The sequence below is a fragment of the Pyrgilauda ruficollis genome, unplaced genomic scaffold (genome assembly GCF_017590135.1).
Source record: "Pyrgilauda ruficollis isolate IOZ18807 unplaced genomic scaffold, ASM1759013v1 scaffold9, whole genome shotgun sequence".
Lineage (NCBI taxonomy): Eukaryota > Metazoa > Chordata > Aves > Passeriformes > Passeridae > Pyrgilauda > Pyrgilauda ruficollis.
The window spans coordinates 2,645,457-2,672,918 of record NW_024531043.1 but is presented as its reverse complement, the minus strand read 5'-3'; the positions used below and the strand labels follow the sequence as shown (position 1 = coordinate 2,672,918).

The window sequence follows — 27,462 nt, the reverse complement described above, 5'->3', positions numbered from 1 at the left end:
AGGACTTTGCCTTTTAGGACTTATTCTAAGTGAAATGAACTTCTGGTGACAACATGAATGTAATGATGTGTGTTTGGCTTTCCCGAAAGCGACCCCCGGAGCCGTGGGGCCGTGCCCTGGCTGTGCAGGCTGAGCAGAGCCCGTGTTGTGTTTTGCAGATGCCCCGTTCGGGGGGACCCCGCCGGGCTACGCGTACGATGCTGACCGCGCCGAGGAGCAGAGGCGGCACCATGACATGATGCCCTACATCGACGACTCGCCGTCCTCCTCGCCGCACCTCAGCTCCAAGAGCCGCGGCAGCCGCGACACGCTGTCCTCGGGCTCCCTGGAATCCACCAAATCCGTGAGTCCTTCCCTGCCTCCCTGCTCCCAGCAAAGCCTTGCAGCACTGCCAGGGTGCTCGGGCTTAGTGGGGCACAGACGGGGACTGCCAGTGCTCTGGGGCATCACCCTGTAGCCATGATATTTTATGAAAAGTCCTGTGCTAGGATTTTTCTCTTATTCTAGCTGAGAAGCCTCAGAAAAGAAATGTAAACAATAACTATCTGCTGCTGTGGAGTGCAACAGGTGCATCTGTGGTTGGTGCATGTTGGTTGTTTCTAATTAATGGCCAATCACAGTCAGCTGGCTCAGACTCCCTGGGAGTCACGAGCTTTTGTTATCATTCATTCCTCTCCTGTCCTTGCTAGCCTTCTGATGAAATCTTTTCTCTCTATTCCTTTTAGTATATCATTTTAATATAATATATATCATAATATAATGAATCAGCCTTCTGAAACATGGAGGCAAGATTCATGTCTCTTCCCTCGTCCTGGCACCCTCGAACACGACCATATCACCTGACATGATACAGCACTGCCTGGTCTTGTACATTGTACATTCTACCTGATGCTAGGCCTAAACTTCAGGGCTCAGCGTTAAGTGTATATGATTTTTGAGCCCTTTGTGCATTTTAGTGGAGAGAATTGGTGACTAATTGCAGTTGAGAGGATTTGTAAATAGCAGGTATTTTGGAATGGAGGCTGTGGCATGAAACACATGCATACGTCTCTGCATGTGAGTTGTCACTGCCTTTCACAAGGAAAATAAAAGTTATTTTCAGGTAGGTTACATGTTTTGATCAAGCATCTGGAAGATCTATTTCCTTCACCCTGTGAAAAGGGAATAAAAAGAATTAAAAGTGAAATGGTGACTTTGGGTGGGAGATGGCTCCTACTTGTAATGGATTTGACTGTTCACTAAATAGCTGTCTATATAATCAATTATCATAGATTAAAAATACAGAAGGGGCTGCTTTGCCTGTGGTTTAAACATGGCCCTTCCATCTACCTTGCTTTGATTTTGCTTCAGGTTCAGTAGCATGGCTATAGCTTGGAACTTCAGGAAAATTTCTATTTTGTGTTTTACAGTATTCTTGGTAGTGGGTCATCTGCATGCCTTGATAAAGAACTTTTGGCTCTGCTGTCTTCACAGTCCAAAATGTTTTCATTTCAGCTTGGATTAGTCCCTTTGACTTTCAACCTTTTGTTTCTTTTTTATCCTTTTGCAATAGATTGCAGAGCACTTGAGTCCCAAGTTGCTGTTTTCCTGAATATTTTTGTCATTTTCAAACTTTTGGGTTTCCCAAATCATTGATAAAAATGTTCAATAGCACAAAGACAACTGTCACTTCCTTCCTACAGCACTTCAAAGAAAATGTGCCAAACAATCTTGACTTCCCACATTGTAAATGACACTTTGAAATCTCTCATCCAAGTGTTTTAACTTATGTGTTGCCTTTATATTGTTCTTTCCTGTTAATTAAGATATCATGGAAGATAATCATGGCTATTTTAGAGATATCAGTGTATGTGTAAATCAACACCATCACCATTATCAGGCAGTTTTATTTATCTTGCATCAAAAGGCAAGTGCCACAAACCATCAGTATACACATCCTCCTGCTGTCTGTTGGTTATTGTCACAGCTATGCTTACTTCTTCCAGGATGAATTCTAGGCTAAGAATCTTTCCTGGTACAGTGTCCTAGTTCTTTCTCATTTATAAAATTCATTGTCACGATCTCTTAAAGCATTATTGAGTAGATATATTGTTGCTGTTTGCTTAATTTTATTTGACTGTAAAGTGTAGAATCCAGTTAGCTGCTTATGCTTTAGTGTATTTGTTTTGAGATGCTTTCTTATCTCTCAAGATGAGAATTCTTGTGATATGTAAGAGGCTTTTGAGTGAAGAAATTAACATTAGTAAATTCAAAAAGCTCCAAAACCATTTTAATGTTAGCTTGAGCTTTTCAGGTTATGTTTCTCATGATGAAGGAAAAACCACTGTGTGACTACACATGGCTGAGAGTTATCTTCAAAGAACCAGTTATGACAGTGCCTGTGACTGGAGGCCTGGAAGAGACACTGCCTAATAGTTAATCTTCTTCTTTATTTGTTTGAATGTTGCCTCATAAGCATTTAACAGTAGTTAATTTAAAAGTTACTTTAATAACGCTTGAAGGCTGCTTCTTCAAAAATAATTTTTAACATAAACAGCTGCTTTATTTTCTCTGACAATAAAAAGATGTTTCATGGCTTCCAAAAGAAAGAGGTGTCCTGATACAGATTGGACTTCTAATCATGAACCTCAGCTGCTTCACTTGATCCTGTCTGTAATCAGTCCACAGGTGACAGTCCCTGGACAGTCTATGACAAGCAGAAAGAGACTAATTTATATCCAGGTATTTCCCAAGCAAGTTAAGCTATGTTTTCAGCTGTAGTGGAAAAGACATCAGTAACAAAGTTAAGTGTCAAACACACTGCTGAGCCAAGCACATAACATGTGTTGGACCAGAAATACCAAGACATGTCTCTTCCATTTTCTTTTGTACTAAACTTGATTAGCAGAAAACATGTTTTGTTTAGATCTGTTTGCTTTTTAAATTGTCTTCTTGCCCTTTTACTTTCAATTGAGGTGCCTGCAGTTACTTCTGAAAATTTCAGATTATTTTTATGGCCAGAGTCTGGAAGTGAAGTGAACTGTATGCAGCAGCACAATGCAGGCACTACATACATCATGGCAAAGCATTAAGGTTCTAAAGTCCTTGAATCATTATGATAACTTTGAATTACTCAGCTGTCCCATCTTTCCTGGGGGCTCCTGCATTGTGCAGTGGATACAGTGAATGGTACTCACTGGATTCAATATTTCATCTGCAGAGCTGCACCTTTTACAGGACACTGCAAACTCCAGTCTGGGTACAAAAGTATTCATTTCATTAAGTCCAGGTACAGCTGGAATGCCACACAGGTCTTAATTGTCCTTGCAGTGTTCCTGTGAGATAAGAGGATGGAATGTTCACTAACCACAGGTATCAGGGCAGACAGGTTATGGGAGAAGCATCTGCTAATTTTGGGTGCTTAATGTGAGATGCATAATGTTCTGCAAAACCGGGTTCTGACTTTTAACACAGCTTTCTTCACATTAAAGTAAAATTCCTTTCATTTCACTTTGCTACCAAGAGTTAACTGCACTTCAGTCAGACACCCAGAAAATGGAAAATGTAGCAAACAATTATATTTAAAATAATTTTTAAAATAAATATAAATCTAAGTAATTCACTTATCATCACACAGGCATTGCAGCTTTCTGCTGTGATGTTTATCTGCCTCATCCATGGGACCTCTTGGGAACTGCATTTTTGCTATCTGAATATCGAGGGCATTTTGCTTTGACTTATTTTATGGGCTTGCTCTGGGCTTTGTATTTTTCTGCCAGGTGTTTGAGCTCTTCCACCCCCCTAGAGCAGCTATAGCCCATGCTTGGGTAGCACATCAGGGTTCACCTGCTCTGTCCAGCCACCACAGAGAAAGTGCAGAGTGCCAGCAGTGGTGTCTCTTGCTAGAAGAGAATGAATGAAGGAAAACCTCCTGGACTGCTTGTGAAGGAGCTTCCTGCTGTTCCCTCAGTGTGCAGGGTCCAGCTGCCAGCACATTCTGTTCCAAGAACTGAGGCTTGCAGCTGACTTCCAGAGGTTTGTGGTGTTTGCACTTTGCACCTGGGCAGTGTTTTCTACTCCCTCCTACCACCTGTGTCTCCTGAGCAGATGAGGAGGTGCTGCCTGCTCTGCCTCCAGACTGTGCCACTCCAGCCACACTGGGGTACTCCCATTCCCCTGTTCCCTGCCCACTGCTGCCAAGCAGGAGGACAAGGCTGCACTGGCATTGGTTTTGTCTGTGACCCAGAGAGGGACAAGCAGCAGAGCTGTTCTAGTGTGGATCTCAGCAGCCCTTGACTTGTCATTTGTGTGGAAAGGAGGCCTTAGCAAATGTTTGTAGAGTCTGACCCAAGTTGCTCCATTTCTTCTGGCTCTTCTGGAATCTCAGGCTGGGCAGCTGATGCGTGTTCTGCCATAAAACCAGTGCTTTTGCCAAACTTTGCTCTGAAGCAAGCCTGCAGGGACAATGGAAAAAGAAGAAATAGGTTCCACTAATGCTTAAGATGTTTGTTTATTTAACTTGAGAAGAGATTTAATTTTCCCAAACCTTCCTTTCTGTAACAGCTGAACTGTTATGATTGAACTTTACAGAAATTCTGGAAACCTCTCTTGGAAAATGTCAGCCCAAATGTTTGCCAAATAAGACAGTGCTGGTAGCTTCAGAAGGTGTCAGACTGTTGGTAAAAAATAGTGATAATTCACTCCCAGAAGGAGAGAGAGTATGTGTCTGTCTTTCCCATATAGTGAGGGTGAAGAGCAGAGAAAATACCTGGATTAAGTTAGAGGAGGACAGAGGGAGAGCTTGGTACAGTATTCTTAGGCCACAGGAAGGTGTGTGGACAGCTGGAAAATCAGTGCCTGGCACCCTTCAGAAGAGAAGAGTTACTGCCAGGAGTTCTGGAGTGGGTAGCTAGCAGCCTGGAGGCTGAAGAAGGCTGGGAGAAGGGCAAGCCTCACTCACGGCCATCCTGGTGCTGCTCCTCTTACGAGGAGAGGTGGCAGCCCTGGGAAGTGCAGAAATAGGAAAGGCTTTTGAGGGTGCTCCCAGCAGAGGCAGGCTCAGGGATGTGCATGGGGCTCTGTGGAGCTGGGGGCAGGGCAGGCAGTGGAAAAGCAAAGCTCATTCCACTGCCCCAGGAAACGAGGAGAGTCCCTTCTCAGGAATTTAGAAGATGAGTTTTTGACAAAACAGATCTTTCCAATTCTTGCATATATCAAAGCAAGGGAGGCAAGAGTGCTAAACTCCTGCTACAACTTCCTACTGTCTGTTCTGTTTGGAGGAGGAATTGGCTGGTACTTACAGGCTTTCAGGTAGAATTTCTCTTTCCTTTTCTGCTGTGCAGCCATGGTTGGTGCAGCATTGGCAGCCATCGCCTGTCCTCAGATCAGATCCCTTTGTTCCTGCTGTCTGCCAGCTCAGCAAGAGCAGGGCTGCGGCAGAGCAGGTTGTGGATTTTGCTCCTAGCTTGGTCCCAAGGGGATGCAGAGAAGCTGACCTCTGAAGCTACACAGTAAATGGGATTACTGCTCCTCTTGGTGCTACTCTTGCTAGCTTGTCCTTCCCCCTCCAACATTTCCTAATCATTCTCCTTTCTTCCTCTCAGTATTTGAATTAGTTTGTTTTGTTTTACTGTCACTTTCCCCTCACCACCCCCAAGAGATGAAGCTTTTCCTTTTTATTCTCCAATTCTTTGCTCCTTAAGGCTCTGCCTGGATGTAAGCCCTTCCTGAGGAGAGCTGGCACACCAGTACTGATGTTATAAATAATGTTGGCTCCTCTCCCTGCTGCTTCCCCTCCCCACGTGGAGCATGATTGGCTTGATTACAGAATTTGCCCCATTTAATATCACCAGGACAATGAGACACCTCCAGCAGAAGCTTTCAAACATATTTACACTTTAAAAATTGAACAGAATGTTTTTCTCCTTGGAAAGCTGGCAGCTTCTGTATGAGATTGTGAGCTGTCCTTATGGGAAACCTTGCCTTTGAACACATTCATTGCATGGTGTATGAACAGCCTGTACCAAAGGAAGAGTTAAAGTGCCTTTTATACACCCACTTTGAATCCCTGATTCTCTTTAAAGAGCTGTGTCAGCAGCAACCTCTTTGCAAAATCTTATGTATTGTGGTTTCTAGATTCTTAATCTCTGCTCTTCTAACATTTGCAAGAAAACAATGATTGCTGTTAATTTAAACAAGAAGCAGGAAGCTCTGAGTTCTTTAACCAGAGTCAGGAAGAGCTGAATCTGTCTAAACCTTGGAGCTGGTGAATGTCAGCCTCGCAGTAATTGAGCACAGCACACAATGCCAACCTGGTTAGTAAACTCAAGTACTTAGGCTGACAAGCTGTAAACACATTCAGCCCAGCCATGGCTCGGGGCCAGGGTGTGCTCTCTGATATCTCCAGAGCTTCCAACCCCTCTCACTGGCCCTGGTTCAGGTTGTAAGATTGCACTGTGACTCGATCTTTTGGTTTTTAAGGCTTTAGAATAGCCAAAAGCATCACCCAATTGAGAAGAGAGGAGAACACCAGGAACTTATGTGCATGAGATACCTGTGTAATTTCCTGTAGCCTGCTTTCCACCTTCCTTACTGTTTTGGTGGTTTTTTAAATGTAGTTCACGAGGAGTGGAAGCAAAGCACTGATGTCTTGTTTGTTCAGATCTGGCTGGGTGCTTGGTCCTCACAGCTCCCACGGCAGGGAGACAGGAATGCCTGACTGCTGCCCTGGTACAGTCCTGTAAGATTTATTCTGAAACACGTGGGTGGAGAGGTAGCCAGAAGATGGGAGAGCAGTGGAGAAAGGCTAGACAGGGATGCTGGCATCAGAGAGGCAGGGACAGTCAGAGCATGAAATACCAGTCAGACTTGTACAAGTGGAAAACAGGCTAACCAAGCTGGGTAGGAAGCATGGGATGGACTGCTGACCACCTGGCACTCCCTGCTGAGTGGCTGGAGTTTGCCAATACAGGCTGCTCCCACATCCTGCTGGGAACATCCCATCTGCACTTTGGTAATAGGTGTATTTTCCCCATCCTCTGTGGTCTGGTATCTGTGGTACCAGCCCTTCCACTTGCCACAAGCAGCTCAAAGATTTCAGACTGCTCCCTTCTTGCCAGGGTAGGTGAAAGGAGTCCTCAGCCTTGGCAGGTCTCCCTGTACTGGTGGGAAGCTTGTGATGCCCAGGATGTTCCCTCTCAACTGTCCTGGCTGGAGAGCAGGAACAGAGGGGCAGCCAGGCTGTTGGAATCAGTGATGCTCTTTGTTTCCCTCCCGTGCCAGACACAGGCAAAGCAGAAATGCCCTTGGCCCAGAGTGCATCACAGCTTGGCTGCTGTGTGGGCAGGGTGGGAGGACAGTCCCACAGTCTCTGCCTGTCACTGCTGTCCTGTTCTGGGTGAGCAGGTGAGCTCCCAGCTCTGGAAGTGAGGAATGTTGTAATACCAAATAATAAACTTAGGTTTCTTCCTCCTGATTTTGGCACCAAGCGAATTTCTGAGTCTTGGAGTACATTTCATAACACGTGTGACTTAAAAAAACCCTGAGGCTGAAGAAGCACAGGGGCTGTTTTCCAGATGTTCGTGGTGCTCCACGCAGCCCCAGCTGACACTGTGAGCAAGGGCCTCCCTCAGCAGGAGCTCTTGTCAGGACACAGCTCCCGGAGGGAGCAGGAGCAGCAGCACAATGCACACAGCAGCTCCCTGGTGCTGCGCTGATCCCTGACACAGCAGGAGCAGGGGATCATCTTTTCACTCTGGAGGAAGCTGTATGTAAATTTGAGGTACTGCATTGGAGATCTTGTAATGTGCCCTGTGATTCTTGGAACAGCTCCCCTGAGGGTTTCTTGAGCAATGGCTGTGCAGAGCATAAAGCAGCCAGGCCCTGCCCAGTGTCCTGGCTGCCTGTGGCCAAGGCTGCACTTCTGCAAGCATCACACTTGGACAAATGCCCCTGTTAACAAAGGCTTAGGACAAATTCGTGGACTTTGCACAGTGCCCTTGTGGTAATGGGCAGGAAGGAAGGCCTGCAGTGTGTCCTGGGAGATGTTTGTCTCTCTGAAAGCGCATCTCTTAAAGGGAGGAAATTAACATTCCGCTGTCTCCGTCAGCTGACGGTGCCCAGCAAGAACTGGCTTGTAAATTAAAGCTTTTACTTGTGAAGAGAAAACTGTTCTCAGTGCTATAAGGAAAACTTTTGTGCCACTGTCGTGATGGGGAAGTTTAAGTCATTTAAATAACTTGTCATTGTGTGCTGCTCTTTACAGATGTTACAAACATACCCAGCTGGTTTTTAAATCCTCACCTCCTCCAAGAGAACCTGGTAAAGATAATTATACTGCTGTGTCAATATTGACCAGTTACCTCATCCTCAGCAGTGCAGACTTTGGAGCACTGTTAGTTTTTCTCAATGCTTCTTTGTGTAGCTGCACTTTTTCTTTTGTAAGTGTTGTAAGAAATCTTTGGAAACCAAGATCAATTGTGTTTTTCTTGCACCAGGGCTGCCACATCCCTTCCTCTTTGGATGAAGGCAATCTTTGTTAACCATGTTGGGGCTGCCTGTCTTGATTACGTGTGAGTGCCATGCCTTGCAAAATGGTCCAAGAGCTGGCCATGCAGGCCCTCCTGGCACACAGACCATGAGGAATGGTCACAGCCTTGCTGAACATCCCTGTGCCAGTCACACGGGTGTCCATGGATGCACAGTCTGGTGCAGTGTTCATTTTACCATGTAGTTTGTCACCTGTGTTTTTCTGAAATCTTCTGAACACAGACTGGTGAATTACAAATTTCTGCCTTCTTTGAGATGCCCTTTCAAGATTATAAAAGGCACTGTGGTTCTTACTGAATCTCACTGAAGGGTGGGATGCAAAGAGAAGTTCTTCTTTCCATGTAGTACCTAATGTGTGTGTAAATCTTACTCATTTCCTTAGAACAGCTTCTGTCTGCCACTTTTATTTAAGAGGTGGTGGTGGTATTTGACACCTTGCAAAATTTTTATGAAGTAGTTGCTGCAAGTCTTTTAGGCTAGAATATAGCTTGTGAAATTTAATGAAACTGTTCAAAAATCAGGATGGTTATTGATGAGACAGAATCCAGAAATATCTGGGAGCGTGAGGATCTGTTTCTTTCTTTGTGTTGTGCGTGGGCTCAAAGTCACACTCAGGATGTGATAGTTCCTGCAAACTGAACCTCTAGCCCAGGTACCTCATGTGTGCATCTGCAGAGGACCCTAAGTAAGTGGAGCTTTTTGGGGGGCAGCTATAGGGCTGTATATTCAGTCACCAGAGTGCAGTGTACTGCTCTGCTTCCCGATCCTCCCACTGTGAAATCAAAAGCTGAAGATTCCTCTGGATATTAAGAGTAGGATGGAGCCCCAAAAAACCTACCCAAATCCCTTGAAAAGCACGTACCCTTTCAGAGCCAACTTCTGACTCTATTCTTAGAGACATTTAAGAACATAAAAAGGCTGCAAGAGTTTTAAAATGCTATTTCTGTGAATGACAGAAATAAAAAGAACTGGGAATAGGACTCTGTAAAAGGGGGATGTTTCTCATTATTTATAACCTTCATTGCTCGACCAAATTTTTCTAGAGTTTTTGGAAAGACTCAGTTTCACTTTATCAGGTTAAAACACTTTTTCAGGTAACAGTTTTGAGAGGAAGGATAATTGAAATTCAACAGAAGGGATTACTGCTTCCCTTAACACTGCATGCCAGTCTTCCCCATTAGCCCTTGAATGTAGTTATGTGGGGCATTTCCCCCTCTTTCTTTAGATTTTTGGTTAAGAATTCCTTCATGGGATTCCAGTAAGAAAATCAGCATGTGCATTCCAAGCCATGCTGATTATTCCATCCTCTCATTAAAAACAGACATTGTGCTAGGTGGCACTGAAAAATAATTTAGGGAATAGTAGAGAGTGGGAGGAAGAACAGCTCTGTGGAGCCAGGTCAGGCTGTGACCGTGGCACACCTGGGGAGGTGTGATCCTGTCTGCTCACAGAAACACAGCTTTGGAGAGCTCCTGTGGAAGGAGGGAGGGCATTGCACAGAGCAAGGGCCCTAGCATTTGTTAGGAGGATGAATTCTGAATTTTTGAGTTCTGTGTTTTGAATTGTGTGAAGAGGGCTGGGCACCTAATTGAGACACCACTGTTGGATGACTACAGCTGAAAACTTTAAATAATCTAAATGGTATCTGTTGCTGGTAAATAAAAATTTCTTTAATGTTTTATGTTTGCATATTTCTAGAAACAAGATGCTGAGCACAAGTGGATGTTTTGGTTTTTAGTCTGAAAGTAAATTGAAAAAACACCTGTACTCTGGTTAACTGAATGGTCTTTTACTCTTCATCCTCATTCTTGGGGCTTTTTCTTACTCTCCCTGCAACCTGCTCTTTACTTTTTTAATTTTTTTTTTCTCCTAAACAACTATTTTGTAGAGTGAGCCAGACTTGGAGAAAGGCCTGGAGATGAGAAAATGGGTCCTGTCAGGAATCCTAGCCAGTGAGGAAACCTACCTGAGCCACCTGGAGGCCCTGCTGCTGGTAAGGCTGGGGCCAGATGCCAATGCAAACACTGGTACTTGAATTTTCACTGCTGCTTCTGTCCAGTTTCCCTGAACTTCACATACCATGGGTGCAAAAGGTACCTGTTACAGCTCCAGAAGAGAGAGAGGCTTAAAGGAAGGACTGGATGTAGCAGAGTTTGGGAGCTGTTAATGTGGCAGTACCCAGGAGCTCTCTTTAAGTATCCTGTGCTAATTATTACACATTGCTGTACAGCTGGACAGAGATTAGGGAAATGGAGTGCAAAGGGATTTTCATTGCAGCATTAATATCCAGGGAAAATCCACCTACCAGGAGTGGCTGATCCTCACGAGAGAACTTGTTCATGTCTAGCTTTCAGGACTTGTGTGAATGCAAATCTCACTTTTCATTAGGATGAAAACTAACTCTATGGAAGGACATGTTGCAGTGTGGCAAAGGTTAATGCTCATGGTTTGCATGATAATTATTTCCATCTTTCCTCATTTCAGCCTATGAAGCCTTTGAAAGCTGCTGCCACCACCTCCCAGCCCGTGCTGACCAGCCAGCAGATTGAGACAATATTCTTCAAAGTGCCTGAGCTCTATGAAATCCACAAAGAATTCTATGATGGGCTCTTTCCCCGAGTGCAGCAGTGGAGTCACCAGCAACGTGTTGGGGACCTCTTCCAAAAGCTGGTGAGTGAGCTGCTGTCACCAAAGGTGCTGGTACCCCTCACCCACCTCACTCCAGGAGCTGGAGGTTCCCTCTGGTGTCTGCAGAGACCAAAGGGATCAGAGTCTGTGGCTGGAACAGATGAGAGGTTTCTCACCGCCTCACTTTGCCACTGCAGTGGAGGCCCTACAACAAAAATGGCTCTTTCATTGTCTTTAATTAAAGACTGCAGCAAGCTGTGGTGGTAAAATAAATATAATTTCGCATAAATGTTGAATCTCCAGGGTTTCTGCAGAGTCCTCAAAGCATTTCCTTTAGATGGAGGTGGGAGAGTGGCAGTATTACCAAGTGAACTTAACACAGCAGTGAAGCATTCCTCATTCCTGTTGAACTCCCCACACATCCTTCCCTCTCTCTCTGGTGTTTTTCTCTACCTGGTGCTGATTTGCTGATTTATGGTCATCACCATTGGCTTTGCTTTTCTGCCACTATCCTGGCCTTTCTGCTCCCCTTGCTGTTATGCTGATGCAGTCAGCCTGCAGCTGAGAATCCTCCAAGCAACCTCAACAAAATTCTCCGAGTGCAGAAAAGGACAAAGACATATACAGCATACTCCTGAGGCTGAATTAAAATTGCTGAGTTTCTGAGCCAGATGACAAATTGTTTGCATTCTAGAAGGTTTTCTTGGGCCCTTTAGCCTCTCCCCTAGCATGTGCAGAGAGCAAAGGATTAAAGGAGCTGTTTTTTCCTTTTTAGAAAAGAAAAGAAGCTCTGCATTCCTGAGGTGCCTCTGGTTCTCAGGGTAGGAGTGACATTCCAGTGAGGGGTTTGTTGGCTGGGGAGTGTGCTTTACCAGGGTCCATCAATTGTTAGCAGCTGTGTAGCCCAGCATCAGCCCCATCCCCTATGGAGCAGGGGGAGCTGGCCTGGAGGAAGATGCTTTCTATACATGCCAGCAGCTTAAGATGAAAATACAGGAATCTGCTTTTCCCTGCCAGCATGTTTTAGCCAGGAGGGGTCAAGTTGGTGCCTTGGTGAATAGTTCATGGTATGCAATTTGAGCAGCTGGTTTGAGAGGACAAACCCAGCTGCTGCTGGGTGCTGAAGCAGACACAGGAGGCTGCTGGAAGTGGCAGCCCCTGGATGTGTGGTGCAGCAATGGGAATAGCAGTAATTGGAGAAGACTTAAACATATTCCTTGTCAGGGCTGTCCAGCAGCTCTCCACTCACTGCACACCTCCTCAGGCTTTTGTTTCAGACCATTTCTTGTTGCTGGCTGATCTCGGGTGCAGTAGTTCAGTCCTTCCTCTACTCTTATGTTCCCCTGATTTTGCTGCATTTGTGACAGAATTGTTGATTTTGTAGGGTTAGCATTGGAAACAAAGGAACAAACTGCCCTAGTGCAGGAGGCTTTGAGCTGCCATAGCAGTTTTAGTTTCGGGTGGTTTGGTACAGCAGTGGTGGGAATTGTTGGACGAGATAAAGCTAATAGTTCTTGGCAGGCACTGGGAAGCAACTAGATGAGAGAGACAGCAAGAACATCAGGCTTTATAAGGCATCTACACTGGATGTACATCACATCTTTTGGAGCAGACTGTTTACTCGTGGTCATGTCATGCAGTCTGATGATAAACACTGAAATATCCAGATGTCCCTGGGGACATTAATTTTCTGTACTCACGCAAAAAACAGCACAGTAGGTTGAAGTTACAGATAGGGGATGCAAAGAGTTTTAGAATTCCGTGTGTTCTAGTACAAAGTATGATCTATTTGCAACATCAAATTGACTGTTATTGCACCTTTTCCTGTTGAAAAAAAGAAAAGATGCCAGGCGTGTGGGAGTGAAATACGCTTCTCATTTTTGGAGAATATATTGTGCATATTTTTTTATAGCTAGAAAGGAAACTCTTTATAGCTCTTTTTAGAAATGAAGACATATTTAGCAAACATGCTCACTGATAGGCCTCAGAAATAAAAAATGTCCAAAAGCCAGCCATTTCTACCAACTCTTGTTTCATTATCAATGGGTTCTTTTTAATTGAAAAAAAAATTAAACAAGCATGAAAATGGTGTGTGAGCATTATTGCTTTTATTGGAAGCTCAGTTTTTAATGAAAAAGATGTCTTTGTGATGACACATTCACAGGAGGAAGATGAAACCTTAGAAAGACTGTTCAGGAGTAGCAGGAAATGAAAGAGCTGCGTGGGAATGGAGAAACTTTAAAGCTCTGCCATGTTAGCTGGCATCATCCAAATCTGAATGGCATAAGCTCTGCAAATGGTCAGTAATTCTGACAGCAACTTCTTCACAGGATTGTGCCTCAGTGGCAAATAAAGATTTCATTCTCTCCATGCTGCTGGGGTCATCCCTGCTATAAGTGAGCACAGTTTTCTTCAGCTTCAGACATAACTGTGTCATTTTGCATAAGGGTTGAGATTGGTTTCTAGCCTTTCAATAAAGTGTTACCTAGGAAATAGCTCACTGTTTCTCAGCCCTGTTAACAGAGTTTGTGCAGGGAATGTTGTCCTGGGAGTGGCTTTTTCTCTTCCATCACCTCTGGCACAAAGCTCCCCAGAGAGTGGGGAGCACGGTGGTTATGAGAGAGAGCAGGAGAGGGAAGGAGCAGTGGGGAAGTTCCCTGCTCTGCCTGTTGCACATCTGGTGCAGCAGTGCTGAGGTGAGTGCAGCCCCTGGCAATGTCTCCTTGCTGCACCCTTGGCTCAGGCTGCCAGGAGTGCCCAGCCCAGCCTGGCAGCTCGGCAGCACAAAGCCAGCTCTGCACTCCAGACAAGCTTGGAGGCTACCCAGGGATTTCCCATGCTGGGTCTTGTGTTCTCTGGCATGAATGTGGCTGAAGTTCCTAAGTCAGCAAATGGGATCAGTGCTAAGACTGTGATAATAATGACTTACTACTGCACTCTGAGGCCTGTTCCATCCTCTTCTGGACCAATTCCATATTCCTTCTGCTGCAAAAACTGCCGTTTTCTGTCACCTAGTGCCCCAGTCACTGCCATCCAAACAGATTGTGCTCTCTTCTGTATTTTCAGCACTCTGCTGCTCTTATAATAATGCTCACTAAGGCAGATCTGGGTAATATCTGGGTTGATTTAGTATATCCATCATGCAAAGGCCAACAAGTAGCTTACTGGGGTCACATTTGTGCTGTTGGGCTGAATCATTCCTCCCTGATTCATATGTTGTGGCAAAAAGCCAGCAGCTCCAGTTACATCAATGAGCTGCAATATTAATAGATACTAATCTGGCAGTTTAGAAGGGAAAAATAGATGTCAGAAATAAGGATGTGTCACTCTCATAGGCTTTCACATCCTTCACAAGTAAACTTGTTCAGCATAGGGTGGAACTGGGTGCATGAGGGCACAAGTGCTGGTTGGACAAAGTTGAGGGGTCAGAGATGTCGTTCTGGGCCTGCTCAGCATTCCCTGCAGTTGTTTGGTGTAAAAGAAACATGACCTGGTCACTGGATACCAAGACTGACCATCCCAAACTGTCTTCTTCCTCAGCATTTATTATATTTTGTTTTGCTTCCTGCAGGCCAGCCAGCTGGGAGTGTACCGGGCCTTTGTGGATAACTATGAAGTTGCTATGGAGACAGCAGAGAAGTGCTGCCAAGCCAATGCTCAGTTTGCTGAAATCTCTGAGGTAATGTCACGGTGTTCAGACACACGAGCTGTCTGGCTCTGACTAATACCCTGCCATGTCACTCCTGTCTATTCTCCAAGTACCTCTGCAGCCCTGACTTCTGGAGGAGTTGTGAGCTCCCACAGACTCCCTGGTTCAGCTCGTGCTCTTACACTGAATTGTACCCTGGGCTGGTCACAGACACAGCCTTTGTCTGCTGTCCCCACCCAGGGAATCTGCTAGAGACTGGCATTGCTTTGAACTTCTCCAGCTCTGTGCCACCTTCATGCATTTCTAGAAGGGAAAGCTCCATGGGAGTTTCTCAAATGTTTCTCTTGCTAATGATGATTCTGGCTGTGGTATAAAAGCCATCCTTAATGGCTTGCACAGTGGCTGTCAGTGGGATTGCAGGCTTCACTGGCATGGAGAGGAGAGGGTAATTCTCTCATGAAAAAGGCAAGTGTGTCAACCATAAATCTATAATACTACTCTTTGGCCTGCTCTGATTTCCTCCCTGACCTACCTCTCTCAAAGCATTTTGAATATTTTTTCAGGCTTCCCAGACCATCAGCTTTCCCTGCAGTGCATGGTCTCATTGACTCTTTGTATTGCAGTGATTATTTCTTGAAGAACTCAGTTGCCATGAAAACATGAATTTCATATGTGTCTCCTTAAAAACAATCCGATAAATCATCAGAGCTGAGTACTACCAGGTGTGTTTAGTGCTCTGAGAAAACTCCTGAGTACATTCTATATCACATGTCCCTTGAGACTTATGAGAAAGAGGTAAAAGATGATCTCTCAGTTTTGCTGTTTCTGACAAATAATTCTGAATCATGCCAGTATCTACCGTGTTTGGAATGATGGTGATGGTACTTCTGCATTTGTGTCCTGGTGAGGATTTTGGAGCTGAGCACATCAATGCATGGCATGGCCCATGGCAAAGAGCAGAGTCACAGACAGTGCTCCTCTGCTGCTGTGGAAGAACTGACGTGTCCAAGGTCACCCAGCTCTGAGTACAGGAGTAAGAAGTATAACCTGAGGGTATTGAATGCCACTCCTGTACTTTATTTATTGGTGCTGGGACAGTGGCTGTGTCCTTATGGATGTCTTTCTTCTTCAGGTGATTTAAAAGCTCCCTCATCCCTGTTGCTGTAGGTGGTTCCCTGCTTTGCTGCATGTCTATTGACAGGTGCTCCTGAGAACATTGCTTAATATTTGAGATGTGTGGGTGCCTCTGACATGGCAGTGGTGGATTTACCAAGAAGGAAAGTGCATTTTTCCATCACTGACTTGAACTGTGTCAAGGCTCTCCTCCTTTCACACCTAGGCCTTCCCCTGGAGGAGCAGATAGTCTGTTGTGTTCCTATGTGATATTTCAAGGTGACTGACCATCTGCTACATGGGTTTTCTTTTTCTTTTAGAATCTGAAGGCCAGAAGCACAAAGGAATCTAAAGATCAGACGACAAAAAATTCCTTGGAAAGTGAGTGATCCATGGAGAGGAGACTGGTCTGTCAGGACTGTGTGGAGGCTGTTGCCAAACCTCCACCCTCCCTTTTTCTTTTTGAATGCTGCAAGGTTATGGGGTCTGCTGGCTCTGCCTGGGAAGTCAGTTCCCTTTTGCTAAGTAGCAGAGCTCATGCAAGGTAGGCTGCCTGCATGGGGAAGTGCCTCCTGGCTTCAAACCTCATCAGTGCCTGTGTGCAAATCCAGCCCAAGCACTGGGCTGTTGTGATTTTAAGAGAACATCTGCTACCCAGTGATAGCACAAATGCAACCCCAGCAGTGGTGGTTTTATGGGGGCATGTAGAGAGCCTGGTGGAGATCAGGTTCCACAGTGCTTGTCTTTGTGCACGTGAGTAGAAGACACCCCATGCCAGAAGGAGCTTCCATACTCACTCTTCCTGATATTCCTGCTGCTTTGTTTCCACAGCTCTGTTGTACAAGCCAGTGGATCGAGTGACCCGCAGCACACTTGTCTTGCATGTAAGTATCTGAAGGGGAGTTTTCAAACTTTAGACCCCTGTCCTATTTTCTTTGACCTTCAAATTTTCCATGGAGCTGCAGGACTGCAAAAGTAAACCTGTTGAGCTGCATAAGAGCCTCTTCTTTTTACACCAAGGAGATGGAGCCCATGGGTAGGGTGCTGCTATCTTTGCAGTGATGTCACCAAGAAGTGCAGGGTATTTTTATCTTTATCTAGAGATAAAGCCTTGCTCTCATCTGTATGAAGAAGCTGGAGCATCTTGTCCTACAGCTCTGATTAGAGGTGCATGAGCTCTCCTGCCATCCAGTGCTGTCCGTGACTGTGGTCTCTGTTTGTGTTCTGCTGTCAGGATTTGCTCAAGCACACTCCTGTGAGCCACCCTGACCATCCCCTGCTGCAGGATGCTCTGCGGATCTCACAGAACTTCCTCTCCAGCATCAACGAGGAGATCACTCCTCGCCGGCAATCCATGACTGTAAAGAAAGGGGAGGTGAGTCTTCCTGTCTTGTTATTTTCTCAGTTTCTAAATACTGGTTATGTCTTTTCTGTAGAACTTAAGTTATGCTGTTAAGCTGTTTGTTGCTAAGATACAGTTTATCCAATGTCCTTGTTCTCTAAAGGATGTGGTACACCTCCCTCTGTTTTCTGTTCAGAAAACAGTTTGGAAACTGAGAGGAAAAGTATGATTAGAGTTTTGTCCTTAGCATTGTTATAATCATTTGTCATACGTAATTCCTGTGATGCACTAAATGGATTTTTATTTTACCTGCAAACTGAAACCAAATGGGAAGGCTAGGAGGAGAAAAAGATGAAGGAACATCAGAAGTCATCCAAGATTAGGAAAAGCTGTTTTCCAGCGTCTTCATTTTCGCCATAAAATTAATTTTCTGCATCTTTATTCTAAAGGAAAGTGTTGTAAATATGACTGGAAAGCAAAATGCATGGGTTGGGAAAGCAGAGACATGATTGACTCCTGGTAGTGTAATATAACCCTTCTCAGCTCTGTAAGGAGCTTACTGCACCCAGAAAGGTCTGAGACGTGCAGATCCTTCACCTGCATGCAGTGTTGTGCAGGGAAACCACGCAGCTTCTCTGTGGTGCAGTCTGCATTCCTCAGTGCCTTGGTGCAGCTGCCTCAGCAGTCCATTATAAAGGGACTCGGTCCCTCCTGATAAAGAAAGGCCAGGACTGGCAGAAGTGTTGAGAGAGGGAAGGATGTAGGAGATTGGACACAGAGAGGTGCAGCTCAGGTAGTAAAGGTGTAAGAAGAGCTGTGGCAGCATTCCAGACATGGGCTGATCAGCAGTGACCCAAATTACCCTGTACAAAAACATCTCTTACAAAGCCCAGGAGATTGTTAAGATAGCGTGAACCTTCCTGATTTATTCCCAAATCCTGACAGCTAAACATGCTTGCTTTTAGCTGTTAAACTGATTTTCAGCTGACAAAAGGTTTGCTGGAAGCTGCAGTTCTGGGAATTTGGTGCACTTTGTCCTGCAAGTCTTGCTCATTGTCTCATTTTGTCAACCGAGGACACCTCCAGCTGAGAAAAGGAGGGGCCGAGCAATTGGAGGCTGAGGTAGAAGCTGAGCCATCAGTCACCAGAGCCTCAGTGACAGGGGATGGCCTCGTTAAAGTGGCTGCTGATTGAGTCATAGCAGAAAGCACAGGCTAGAATGCCCCTCGCAGGGGAGGGAGCAGTTTGTGTTCTCTGGTTGTCTGTCAGCATCTCAGTGAGGGATGCAGGCTTTGAAAGGTGTCATGCAGAATCCCAATGAGGTGCCAGAGCCCAGGCAGAGGAGGGGGCTCAGGAGGATGATCCTGCTGATGGCTTTTTGGAGCGGTGTATTTGTCAGATCTCAGAAAGCAGGAGGGGAGGCATGGCAGGACGGGGCTCAGCAGGCCTGGTCACACTCTCACTGGTCCTGCAGTGACTCCAGGTACGATGTGGGGAGGGAGGAAGAGTACATACCAGAGGAGAGGGCTGTGGGTGTGCTAGGGGGGACTGGGAAGCCTTTGTGCCCCTCCTCACTGCAGACAGCTTTTTCTGAGCCCGGGGAAGAAAAGGACTCTGGGAATCTGACCATGAATATTTTCTTTAGTCATTTGGCACCAATATCCCACTTCTATCAAAGCAATAGTGCCCCAGCTGAACCCTCTGTGTCCTGAGAGTAGGTATGTTCACTCTCCATGTAGTAATGCAGAGACACAAATCTGCTCCCAGCTACTCTGTGTGGGTTAGTGATGGCTGTTCCTTCCTACAAGCTGCTCAGCTTGGGGTCATAACTGGGTTTTGTTTATGCCTGTAAATCTTTCCTTTTCTACTTATCCTTTCCTCCCACTCGCCTTGCTGGTGCTTCCCCCAGGGTGACAGGACAGTGTGTGGATTGCATCTCCTAATTGACTGCTCTCAATGCATAATGCATTTTTTATTTTAATGAATCACCAGCTTGCTTTGATGGCTTTTTTCATTATTTGTCTTCCTCCCATTGAAGTTTCCTTGGTGGAAAGGAAGGAGGGTAAAATAGCCTTTTCCCCTCATGTATTGCTTAGGTGCTGATCTCAGTTATCTTTTTTCCCAGTCCTTGCCTTTTATGTGGAGTATTTTTTCCTTTTGAGTGTATTGTGGGGAGGAATCAAATCTCCTTTGCCAGCTCTTGCTCCAGCTCTTTTTTTCAGGATTGCTTTGAACTGGGGGAAAGCAGCCAGTTGTTAATCTCCCTAGTGACAGGCTGCTAAGGAGGGGAGTGCAGGTCAGGAGAGAGTACAGGCTCATCAGCACAGTGTTGTTCTGTTTTGCAAGGTGATTCCCTGCTTTGGGAGCAGTGACTCAGCCCGCCCTGCCTGCTGGGCTCCCTGTATGGTGCCAGGTGTCCATCCTGCACTCCAGCCCCCCAGTTCTGCTGGGCTCCAGAGGCTTTGTTCTAATCTAGACTTATGCATAGAAACTGGGATGTTTCTGTTGTGTGGTTTGATTTGCTGAGCTGGATGAGTATTTCAGGTAGTGCAAAGAGATGGGAACAAAGGGAGTAAAATCCCTCCCTAGAGGGCCAGAAAGAGCTGCAGCAGGGAAGGCAAAATGCGTGCAGCAAGCCTGTGAACAGAGAGTTTGGTCCTGTAGCAGACTTTGCTGAGGGCCATGGTACAGAGGAGCCAGCAGAGCCTCAGCCCCAGCCTGGTAACACAGGGGAGCCAGAGGGGCATCTCTGGCCTTTGGGGTCTGTTTTCATTCAGCTTGATCCATCACATTCTCTTGCTCCCTTCTTTTCGTCCATCTTTCTACTTTCACAGTTTTACCTTTTTTACAGTTTTTTAATGAATTATCTACAGGTACCCACTTTGCTAACCCTCCAAATAACCAAGCAAATGCATGGAGGGGAAGGGAGTCTAAGTAGCCCTGTACTTTGTGGCTTGTGAGTGGTGAAGTCACCCAGCCCTTGGGGCCATGGAAGAGGCATCTTCTTGTCACTGCTGATCCTTCTGCACCACTGTTGTCTTGGTTTAATTAAGGAATGAGGTTAAGGTTCTGCTGGGGATGGTGCCTTGGGGAAGAAGGAAAACAAATGCATTGGGATGAAGGATGTGCCACTGTTAGGTGCAGGAGGGCAGTGATAACCTCTAGTCTTATTAACAGAGCAGCTCTAGGTACTGCATGTTGGGTTTTTTCAGCTAAGCCCAGATGCAAATGACTGTAGTGCTTGTGCCTTGGCCTGCCAGAGGTCAAGGCTGGTGTTTCAGCTAATTCATTTGTGCAAAGCAGAAATGAATGAAACAGCAAAAAATTGCAGAGTTCACTTGAGAGGTCATGGTTCCTTTCTTGACTGCTGCTCCTCTCGTGCTCTTTGCAGTGTTGTTCCAGGGCAGTACAGACCAACCTGAGTGTGGTGGCTGCCACTCTGCCTTGCCCTGGCCATGTTCTCCCACCCTTTCTGAGTTGTTCATACTGATGTTTGTGTGATCCCACAGCAACGCAGAGGAAAGAACCCGGAGTTTTGGGTCACTGCTGGCTGAGTGGCTTCATGTCTGGTCTCATCAGTACCAGTCTAGACACAGGGGAGCTGACAGGCAGCTTTTTCTGGGAGCAAGCCCAGTAGAGCACATCACAGATCTGCTTGTGCTACTGCACACCTTTGTCCTTGCCCTGGAGAGGAGAGGCTGCTTGGCAAGCTGCTCTACTGTTTCTAAATGTGGTTGCAATCTGCAGTCAAGGGACTGACTAGCATAGCCTTAGGCTTCAGTTTGACTTTGTAGAGGACCAAATGTACTAGAGAAGGGAAGGGACAAAGGACGTGTGCAAGGGAGCAGAAGTGCAAACTGAAGCCTTTGAAAAGCTGGAAGTGATGCTTAGACACAGCTGTGCACAGCATGGGACCTGGTGCCTACTGCTCCTGGAGGCCTTGGGCAGATGTTGGCAATAGAGCACTCAGAAATTATCTTGGCTGCTTCACACTCTGTCTTACAGCTGGAGCCAGAGAGCTCCTGGTGACACGAGCTTTGGGAAGAAGAAAGAGGCCATTAAAATGCTCAAAGAGCAGCCAGTTTAACTCCCTAGGCAGAGCATCCCTTTTTTTTATTTTTGCAGTGCTGGTCTTGCAACACACTTACACACACGAGGAATCATTTTCTTCCTACGCTCTGCAGAAAGCCAAACCACCTCTTCCTCACTGACATGTGCCAATACCCATCTCCTGGTTTTCCCCTCCTCCCTGTGCCTCACACACGTCCCAGCCCTTCCTGGGGCTCTCACCCACGCACACTGCAGGCCTCTGCTGTCAGCACATGGGATGAGCTCCTTCCTCAGCACACAAGAGATGGCCTTTTGTGCAGCTGTGGGTCTGCTTGAGTAGGTTTTTAAATTCCACTTTTTGTAATGTGTCTCAGACAAGCTGGCCACACTTCCTGGAGTTAATCAGTCTGTGACAGCAGCAGGATTTATCATATGCAAACAGCACAAAAACACTGTAGGATGAAAAGATGAGCACACAGGTAGTCGTGAGCTTGGTAGCAGAGGAGGGGAAGATGCTCAGTGACAGAGGTAAGAGGAGGAGGAGGACAGCAATAAGCAATCCAAAGAGGATAAGTAAGCTCTGGAAAAGGTACAGGGAGAGCTCTTTTGTTCAGAGCACTGAGGTGTGTGGGAGAAGAAGCAGATGAAAACATGCAAAGAAAAGCAGGGCCTGGAAAAGAGATGTGGAACTTATATTGCACCAGTACAGGAGCTTTGCAAGAGCCACTGAAGTTAACATCACAGACCTTGTGTGAGAGACTAAAGATGATCCTAATTCACTCTATTATGACACAAAATCAAGACTTTTCTCCCACACTTCCTGGAACATCTTTCTGAAGCTGAGCTGAGCTCCTGTGCTGGACACTTGCCAGACTTCGGGGCTGTCTGTGGATGAGAGGGGGTCACTCTGCCACTTTCCTGCCACTGTCACCCTATCACCCTAATCTTATGTTCTCTTGGATGTTTATTTGGTGTTTCTGTAGTCAGTGTTATTTCAGAGTATTTTAGGAAATCTTTAGCACCTTTGGTTATTTTACCAAACAGAGTAACTCTGGGAACAAGGTAGAGTGATGGTTTCCCACACCAGAGTTATTGTATGTCAGTACAGCAGGCTCACCCATCCAAAAACGCTTGTGTTTCAGGAGACCCCATTTAACTCCATTCAGGAGCCCACCAAAGGAATAGCTGTTGTTTGCCCTGGGTGGGAGGAGTTAACCAAAGTCTTGGCTCCAAAACTGCAGAGCTGAGGTGGCACAGGCCTCTGAGTGGCACAAGCCCTGTCTGAGGGGGCTGCTGGCTCCCCGAGGGTGGGAGAGGATGGGCTGACTCATGTCAGGAGGTCCAGGAAGGTGCCCTTTGCTCCCACACTGTGGGGTTTGGCGGGGATCTGGTAAGCCATTGGGAAATCCTTTTATTGTTTCCCTCTGACCTGCTGAACCTCCCGGCAAGATGACTCATTTGCAGCAAAGGATGTGCCCCTTTGCTGGAAGTGCCCCTCCTCAGCTCCACGGATGCTGAGCAGCCTGGGGCATGCCTGTTTTACCCAGTCCTAATGAAAGTTCTCTATTCCAAGAAAAGCTGGTAGTGAGGAGAGATTTCCTGACTCAATCCACAAATGTTTTCTCCTGTACTCTCCTTCCCAGATGCTTGGTTTCTCTTATGGCAGTTCACCCCCGCTGCTTGCTGGAGGAACACCTTCCCAACTAGCTCCCACGAGCAAGAAGATAAGAAGAATTAAGGGTTCTGGGAAGCTCCATGTTTCTCTCTGACTGACTGGAATATATCTCTTTCACCTCTTTCCTTCTGTTCCAGCCAAGCTTAGGAAGTACAGGCTTGTCCTCTTCCAGCCAGCTCTCTTTGTGTCTTGCTGCCTCAGAGTTGCACTGTGTCTATATCATTGATAGGATTTGATTCCCAGGAGTGCTAACCCAAATAAACTCAGTGCCACCTCAGCCCCAGATGGGAATGAGAAGGCTGTTGGGTCGTTTGGCATGGAATGCCTGAGCTTTCTGTTCGGGTTTTGGGGAGATGTGCTCTCGGCAGGGTGCTGGGCTGGAGCCCTGGCTCATCTCACACACTGCCAGTGCCTGGCAGAGGCAGACAGAAGGTCAGGACAGGACTGTGCCCTGTCAGTGCCAGGCAGGGAAAGGACAGTGCCACATCCTGCTGGGTAGCAGAGATGAGTAAGCTGTGAGAACGTCTTTACACCTACGAACAATGAGCAGAGGTTGAGCTGGCAGCAAGCAGCTATTCTCATTGCTCCAGAGGAGCTGAGCTGATTTGCAGTGTAATTAATATGCATCAGATCTAGAAACCTGAGATCAGGGGTTTGGCTTGCTCAGAAAATATCTTTCCCTGCTTACTATTATTGCTCCCAAATGAAATTCTTTGCAGGAGTGGAGAGTGTTCCTGCGCTACTGACAACATACCTCCTCCTGTTTGTTTATTTATTTGCAAAGCTCAGTGTTTCTAGTTTCCTGTCTGGGGCTTGCTCTCCCAGGCAGGAGGGAAAGGCGTGCTCAAGTGCCCATCAGCAGCAAAGGCAGGAGTGCAGGCAGGAGTTCTCTCCAAAAACACTGAGAAGAAGCCAGGACGATCACACCCACCTAAAAATAAACACTAACATATGTACAGGACTTCGTGAGCTGAATCACTGCTGGATGCCAGATCTCCCCAGAGTCCTGCCCAGAGATGGTGCAGCAGTCTGCCAGGGAGCAGCCTTGCTTCCTGCAGCTCTGGGGGAGGTGCAGCTTTTGCTGCCATCCTCACAGGTTTCCAGGACCTTCATGTAATGGAAGACAGCACCAAGATGAGCTGCTGACACTGCTCCACGTTCTTTTGCAGGTAGCTGTGGTGCTCTTGTAGCTGCAGACAGGAAAATGCAGGCTCCTAGTCCCTGTCAGGAAGTGTAGGGTGCCGTGGGACAGACTGTGGAAAGAAGAATTATGTCTGCAAGGGCATTTCTTTGTCATGTGTTCCTTGCCATGATGCCTGCTAGGCTCAGGACTGATGTGGTTTGTTTTAATTTTGGAGAGCCAAGATGCGAAGAATGGTAGGCAGGAGGAGAGGCAGCACGGGGGTTTGCACTCCCACACCCTTGGCAGGGAAGGCGTTCAGGGTTTGTTAAGTCACACAACAAACAGAACCCTGGGGCATCACCTGAGAAATGGAGGCATCACTTGTGGTGTGGGTGTCCTGACCTTGCCCAGGGGAGCTGCTCTTGTGGTGCTGCCCCTGGAGACCCTTGTGTGTGTGCAGATGTGGGATGTCTGATCTGTCACTTAGGGATGGCAGAGGAGCGTCCTCTTGGCTGGAATAACAAAGGAAGTACAGGTCAGGGAAGAGCTCTTTAGCATACCTTAGCATGTGTGGGGAAGCTGATGGTTCCTGCTTGTACTGGCTGTGAAGTGAGGCAACACTGACAGTTATACATATTGGTGGAAATAAAACCTGCCCAGAGCTGAATGCCCTGACTTCTGCTTGAAAATCGGTGGGAGGTATCTGTTCCAGGTGTCCACTGAGTCCTGCTGATCCTGACAGCACAGTGGAGGACCTGAGCGCAGAGCAGACCATGAAACTCCTGTCGTGGTCACTGGAAGGAGCAGACAGCCACCTGTCTACATGCCAGCATTCCAGCCTTTTGGGCTTTTAACTATCATCTGTCCCATCCCTCCCCCATAAGGGAATTAGGAAAGCAATGGTTCTGCCTACCAATGTGTGCCCCTTCTTTAGGAGGCTTTAAACTCTGTGGAACTAGAAGCAGGATTAAAGGCATCAGAGTTGTGCAGCTTCTTTTCATCTTCTAGGTTTGGGGAATCTTTATATGATATATAAAGAAGATTCCAATAGGCACATGGTGAGGGTACGTCCAGATGATCCTTTTAAAGCATAGGCTGATAAGGGACTCCTGAGAAGTTTGCCAGATACACATGTTCAGGAATTATCCCTTAACAGCACTTGTAATGAAGAAGCAGCCATGGCGTTCACCTGTTAATGTTGACAAAGCCATTCTGTGAATGGGAGAGGAAGGGGTCGAGGAGAGCTTTGCTGTCCCTTCTGGGCTGGCTGAAGCTGGTGCAGAGGCTGGGAAGTGACTGAGAGAAGTGGCGCTGGGAGAAGCGGTGTGTGCTGCTCTCTGCTGGCTCGGGAGGGGACGATCCGCTGGCAGGGATTCAGGGACTCGAGCTGGGCAGTGACTCACAGCAAACTGCACTTGGGCTCAGGAACAGGTGATGGAGAGAAGCCCAAAGTCTGACCCAGCACCAGGGTGGGGAGAAGATGCATGGCTCTTTCTGCCTTTGGAGAGAGGGCTGTAGCAGGGGGCAGAGTTGACAGCAAGGAGTATTTAGTAGGCTTTATCATTTTTCTGAATTAGACAAATGTACTGAATTTGCTCTGGTAGGAGTCAAGTTTAAGGACTGTGTTGCCCCAGTGCCAAATGTGGAGCTCGTATTGCACTGGAACATTTTTCCTGTTTTTTCCCCCAGCACCGGCAGCTGCTGAAGGACAGTTTCATGGTGGAGCTGGTGGAAGGGGCTCGCAAGTTACGCCATGTCTTTCTTTTCACTGACCTCTTCCTGTGTGCCAAGCTCAAGAAGCAGATTGGAGGGTGAGAGTTTCCTTTTGGACTTTGTGCTTTGCAACAGAATCCTGGGTTTAGCCTGCAGTTTCAGTTGCATATGGATACCCCAGACCTGGGTAACCATAATGCACAAGAAGTAGTTAGATAAGAAACGATCAGCAAGAGAGGAATCTTTACTGTATGAGATCCTGTCTTAAGTCCTGACCCCTCAGGAAAGGTAATTCCTCCCATCCCTGCCCTGAGCCTACCTAGGAGAGCAGGATATGTTGTAGCGGCTGATATTCTGGACAAATGTCAATCATTTTTCTACTTCCCCTTTCTTTTAATAGGTGACATTCTTCATTTTTTTTTTTTATGACTAGGGTTGTTAATTTTGGCTTTGCAGCTACAGCCTGTTAACAGTTTTACAGAAAAATGGCAAAGGTGCAGTAAGCAGACTATGTGTAAAGCCCAAAGAGCAGTTACTAAAGCAGTTTTGCTGACAATTTTCACATGTGAGGGGGGAGGAACCATTACCAATGTATTTGCCTCAAATAGGGCTTCTCTTCATTTGGTAAACATTCATCCTGGGGAGACATCTCTTATCATCTTGCCCTCCTCAAGCAAAAAAGTTATGCCTGCCCTTTTCAAAGCATGTGCTTGTGAGGAATGAACCTTCAGAGGAGTGGGACATTCCCAAGAGTGGATGTTCCTGACAACAGAGGAGAAGAGGGAATAAATTACATGAAACATTTAAAAAGTGCTGCTTACCCTGGTGAAATCCCTGGAGAATGGCAGCTATGAGCTGTAGTTTCTCTCCCCTGGTTGGATTACACAGAGGTTTTTGTCCATTGGCTCACCTGCCCCACCTTGGCCCCAGCTTGGGCAGTAGAGACCCAGGTTCAGATCCCAGGGGGCCACCAGGTCACAGGCATGGCACAGCTTTAGAACTTTGCCACAGCAGAGGCTTCAAAGAGAGAGCACGCAGAACCCAAATTGTCTTCAGGAGATGGATGTGGTTTCTTAGGATGCAAAGAACTAGATAACAAAATGAGTTTTTATGTGATGAGCCTTTTTATGTGCTGTACCAGCTAGCGGCCCTGCTAGGCTGTCTTGCTGAAAAGCAGCCTGTTGCCAGACTTTTTCCATATGGGAATCACAGTAAAGTTGGGCCAGTATCTGCATCTTCTGCACTATAGCAGGGAAGAGCTTGTGGGAAGGACTGGGTGTTGCCAAACACCAGTTGCAGTAAAAGGTTTGGACCTCCTGCCTTTCAGAAAAAGCCAACAATATGACTGCAAGTGGTACATCCCACTCACTGACCTCAGCTTCCAAATGGTGGACGAGTCTGAGGCAGTGCCCAATATCCCACTGGTACCTGATGAGGAGCTGGATGCCATGAAGATCAAGATATCCCAGATCAAGAACGACATCCAGCGGGAAAAGGTAAAGGAGTTGAGCACTCGAGGGCAATGCAGACACAGGGTCTGTGCTCAGATGAGGTGCTGGTGGCAGCTCTCCCAGGGCTGCACAGTGTGGGGACCAGGCTGCAACAGACTGTTCAGCAGGGGCTTTGCTCATCCGAGTGCACAG

General features: G+C 46.5%; 1 protein-coding gene across 1 annotated transcript in view; it reads left to right on the top strand.

The window, feature by feature from the left end:
- Positions 1-27,462, top strand: part of BCR (BCR activator of RhoGEF and GTPase) — a 100,156-nt gene that overhangs the window by 47,697 nt on the left and 24,997 nt on the right. Inside the window, exons 2-10 of the mRNA XM_041488525.1 lie at positions 159-343; positions 10,415-10,519; positions 11,011-11,196; positions 14,726-14,833; positions 16,237-16,297; positions 16,748-16,800; positions 17,151-17,291; positions 25,796-25,917; positions 27,147-27,315. Coding sequence (XP_041344459.1) covers positions 159-343; positions 10,415-10,519; positions 11,011-11,196; positions 14,726-14,833; positions 16,237-16,297; positions 16,748-16,800; positions 17,151-17,291; positions 25,796-25,917; positions 27,147-27,315 — 1,130 coding nt within the window. The remainder of the gene's footprint in view (positions 1-158; positions 344-10,414; positions 10,520-11,010; positions 11,197-14,725; positions 14,834-16,236; positions 16,298-16,747; positions 16,801-17,150; positions 17,292-25,795; positions 25,918-27,146; positions 27,316-27,462) is intronic.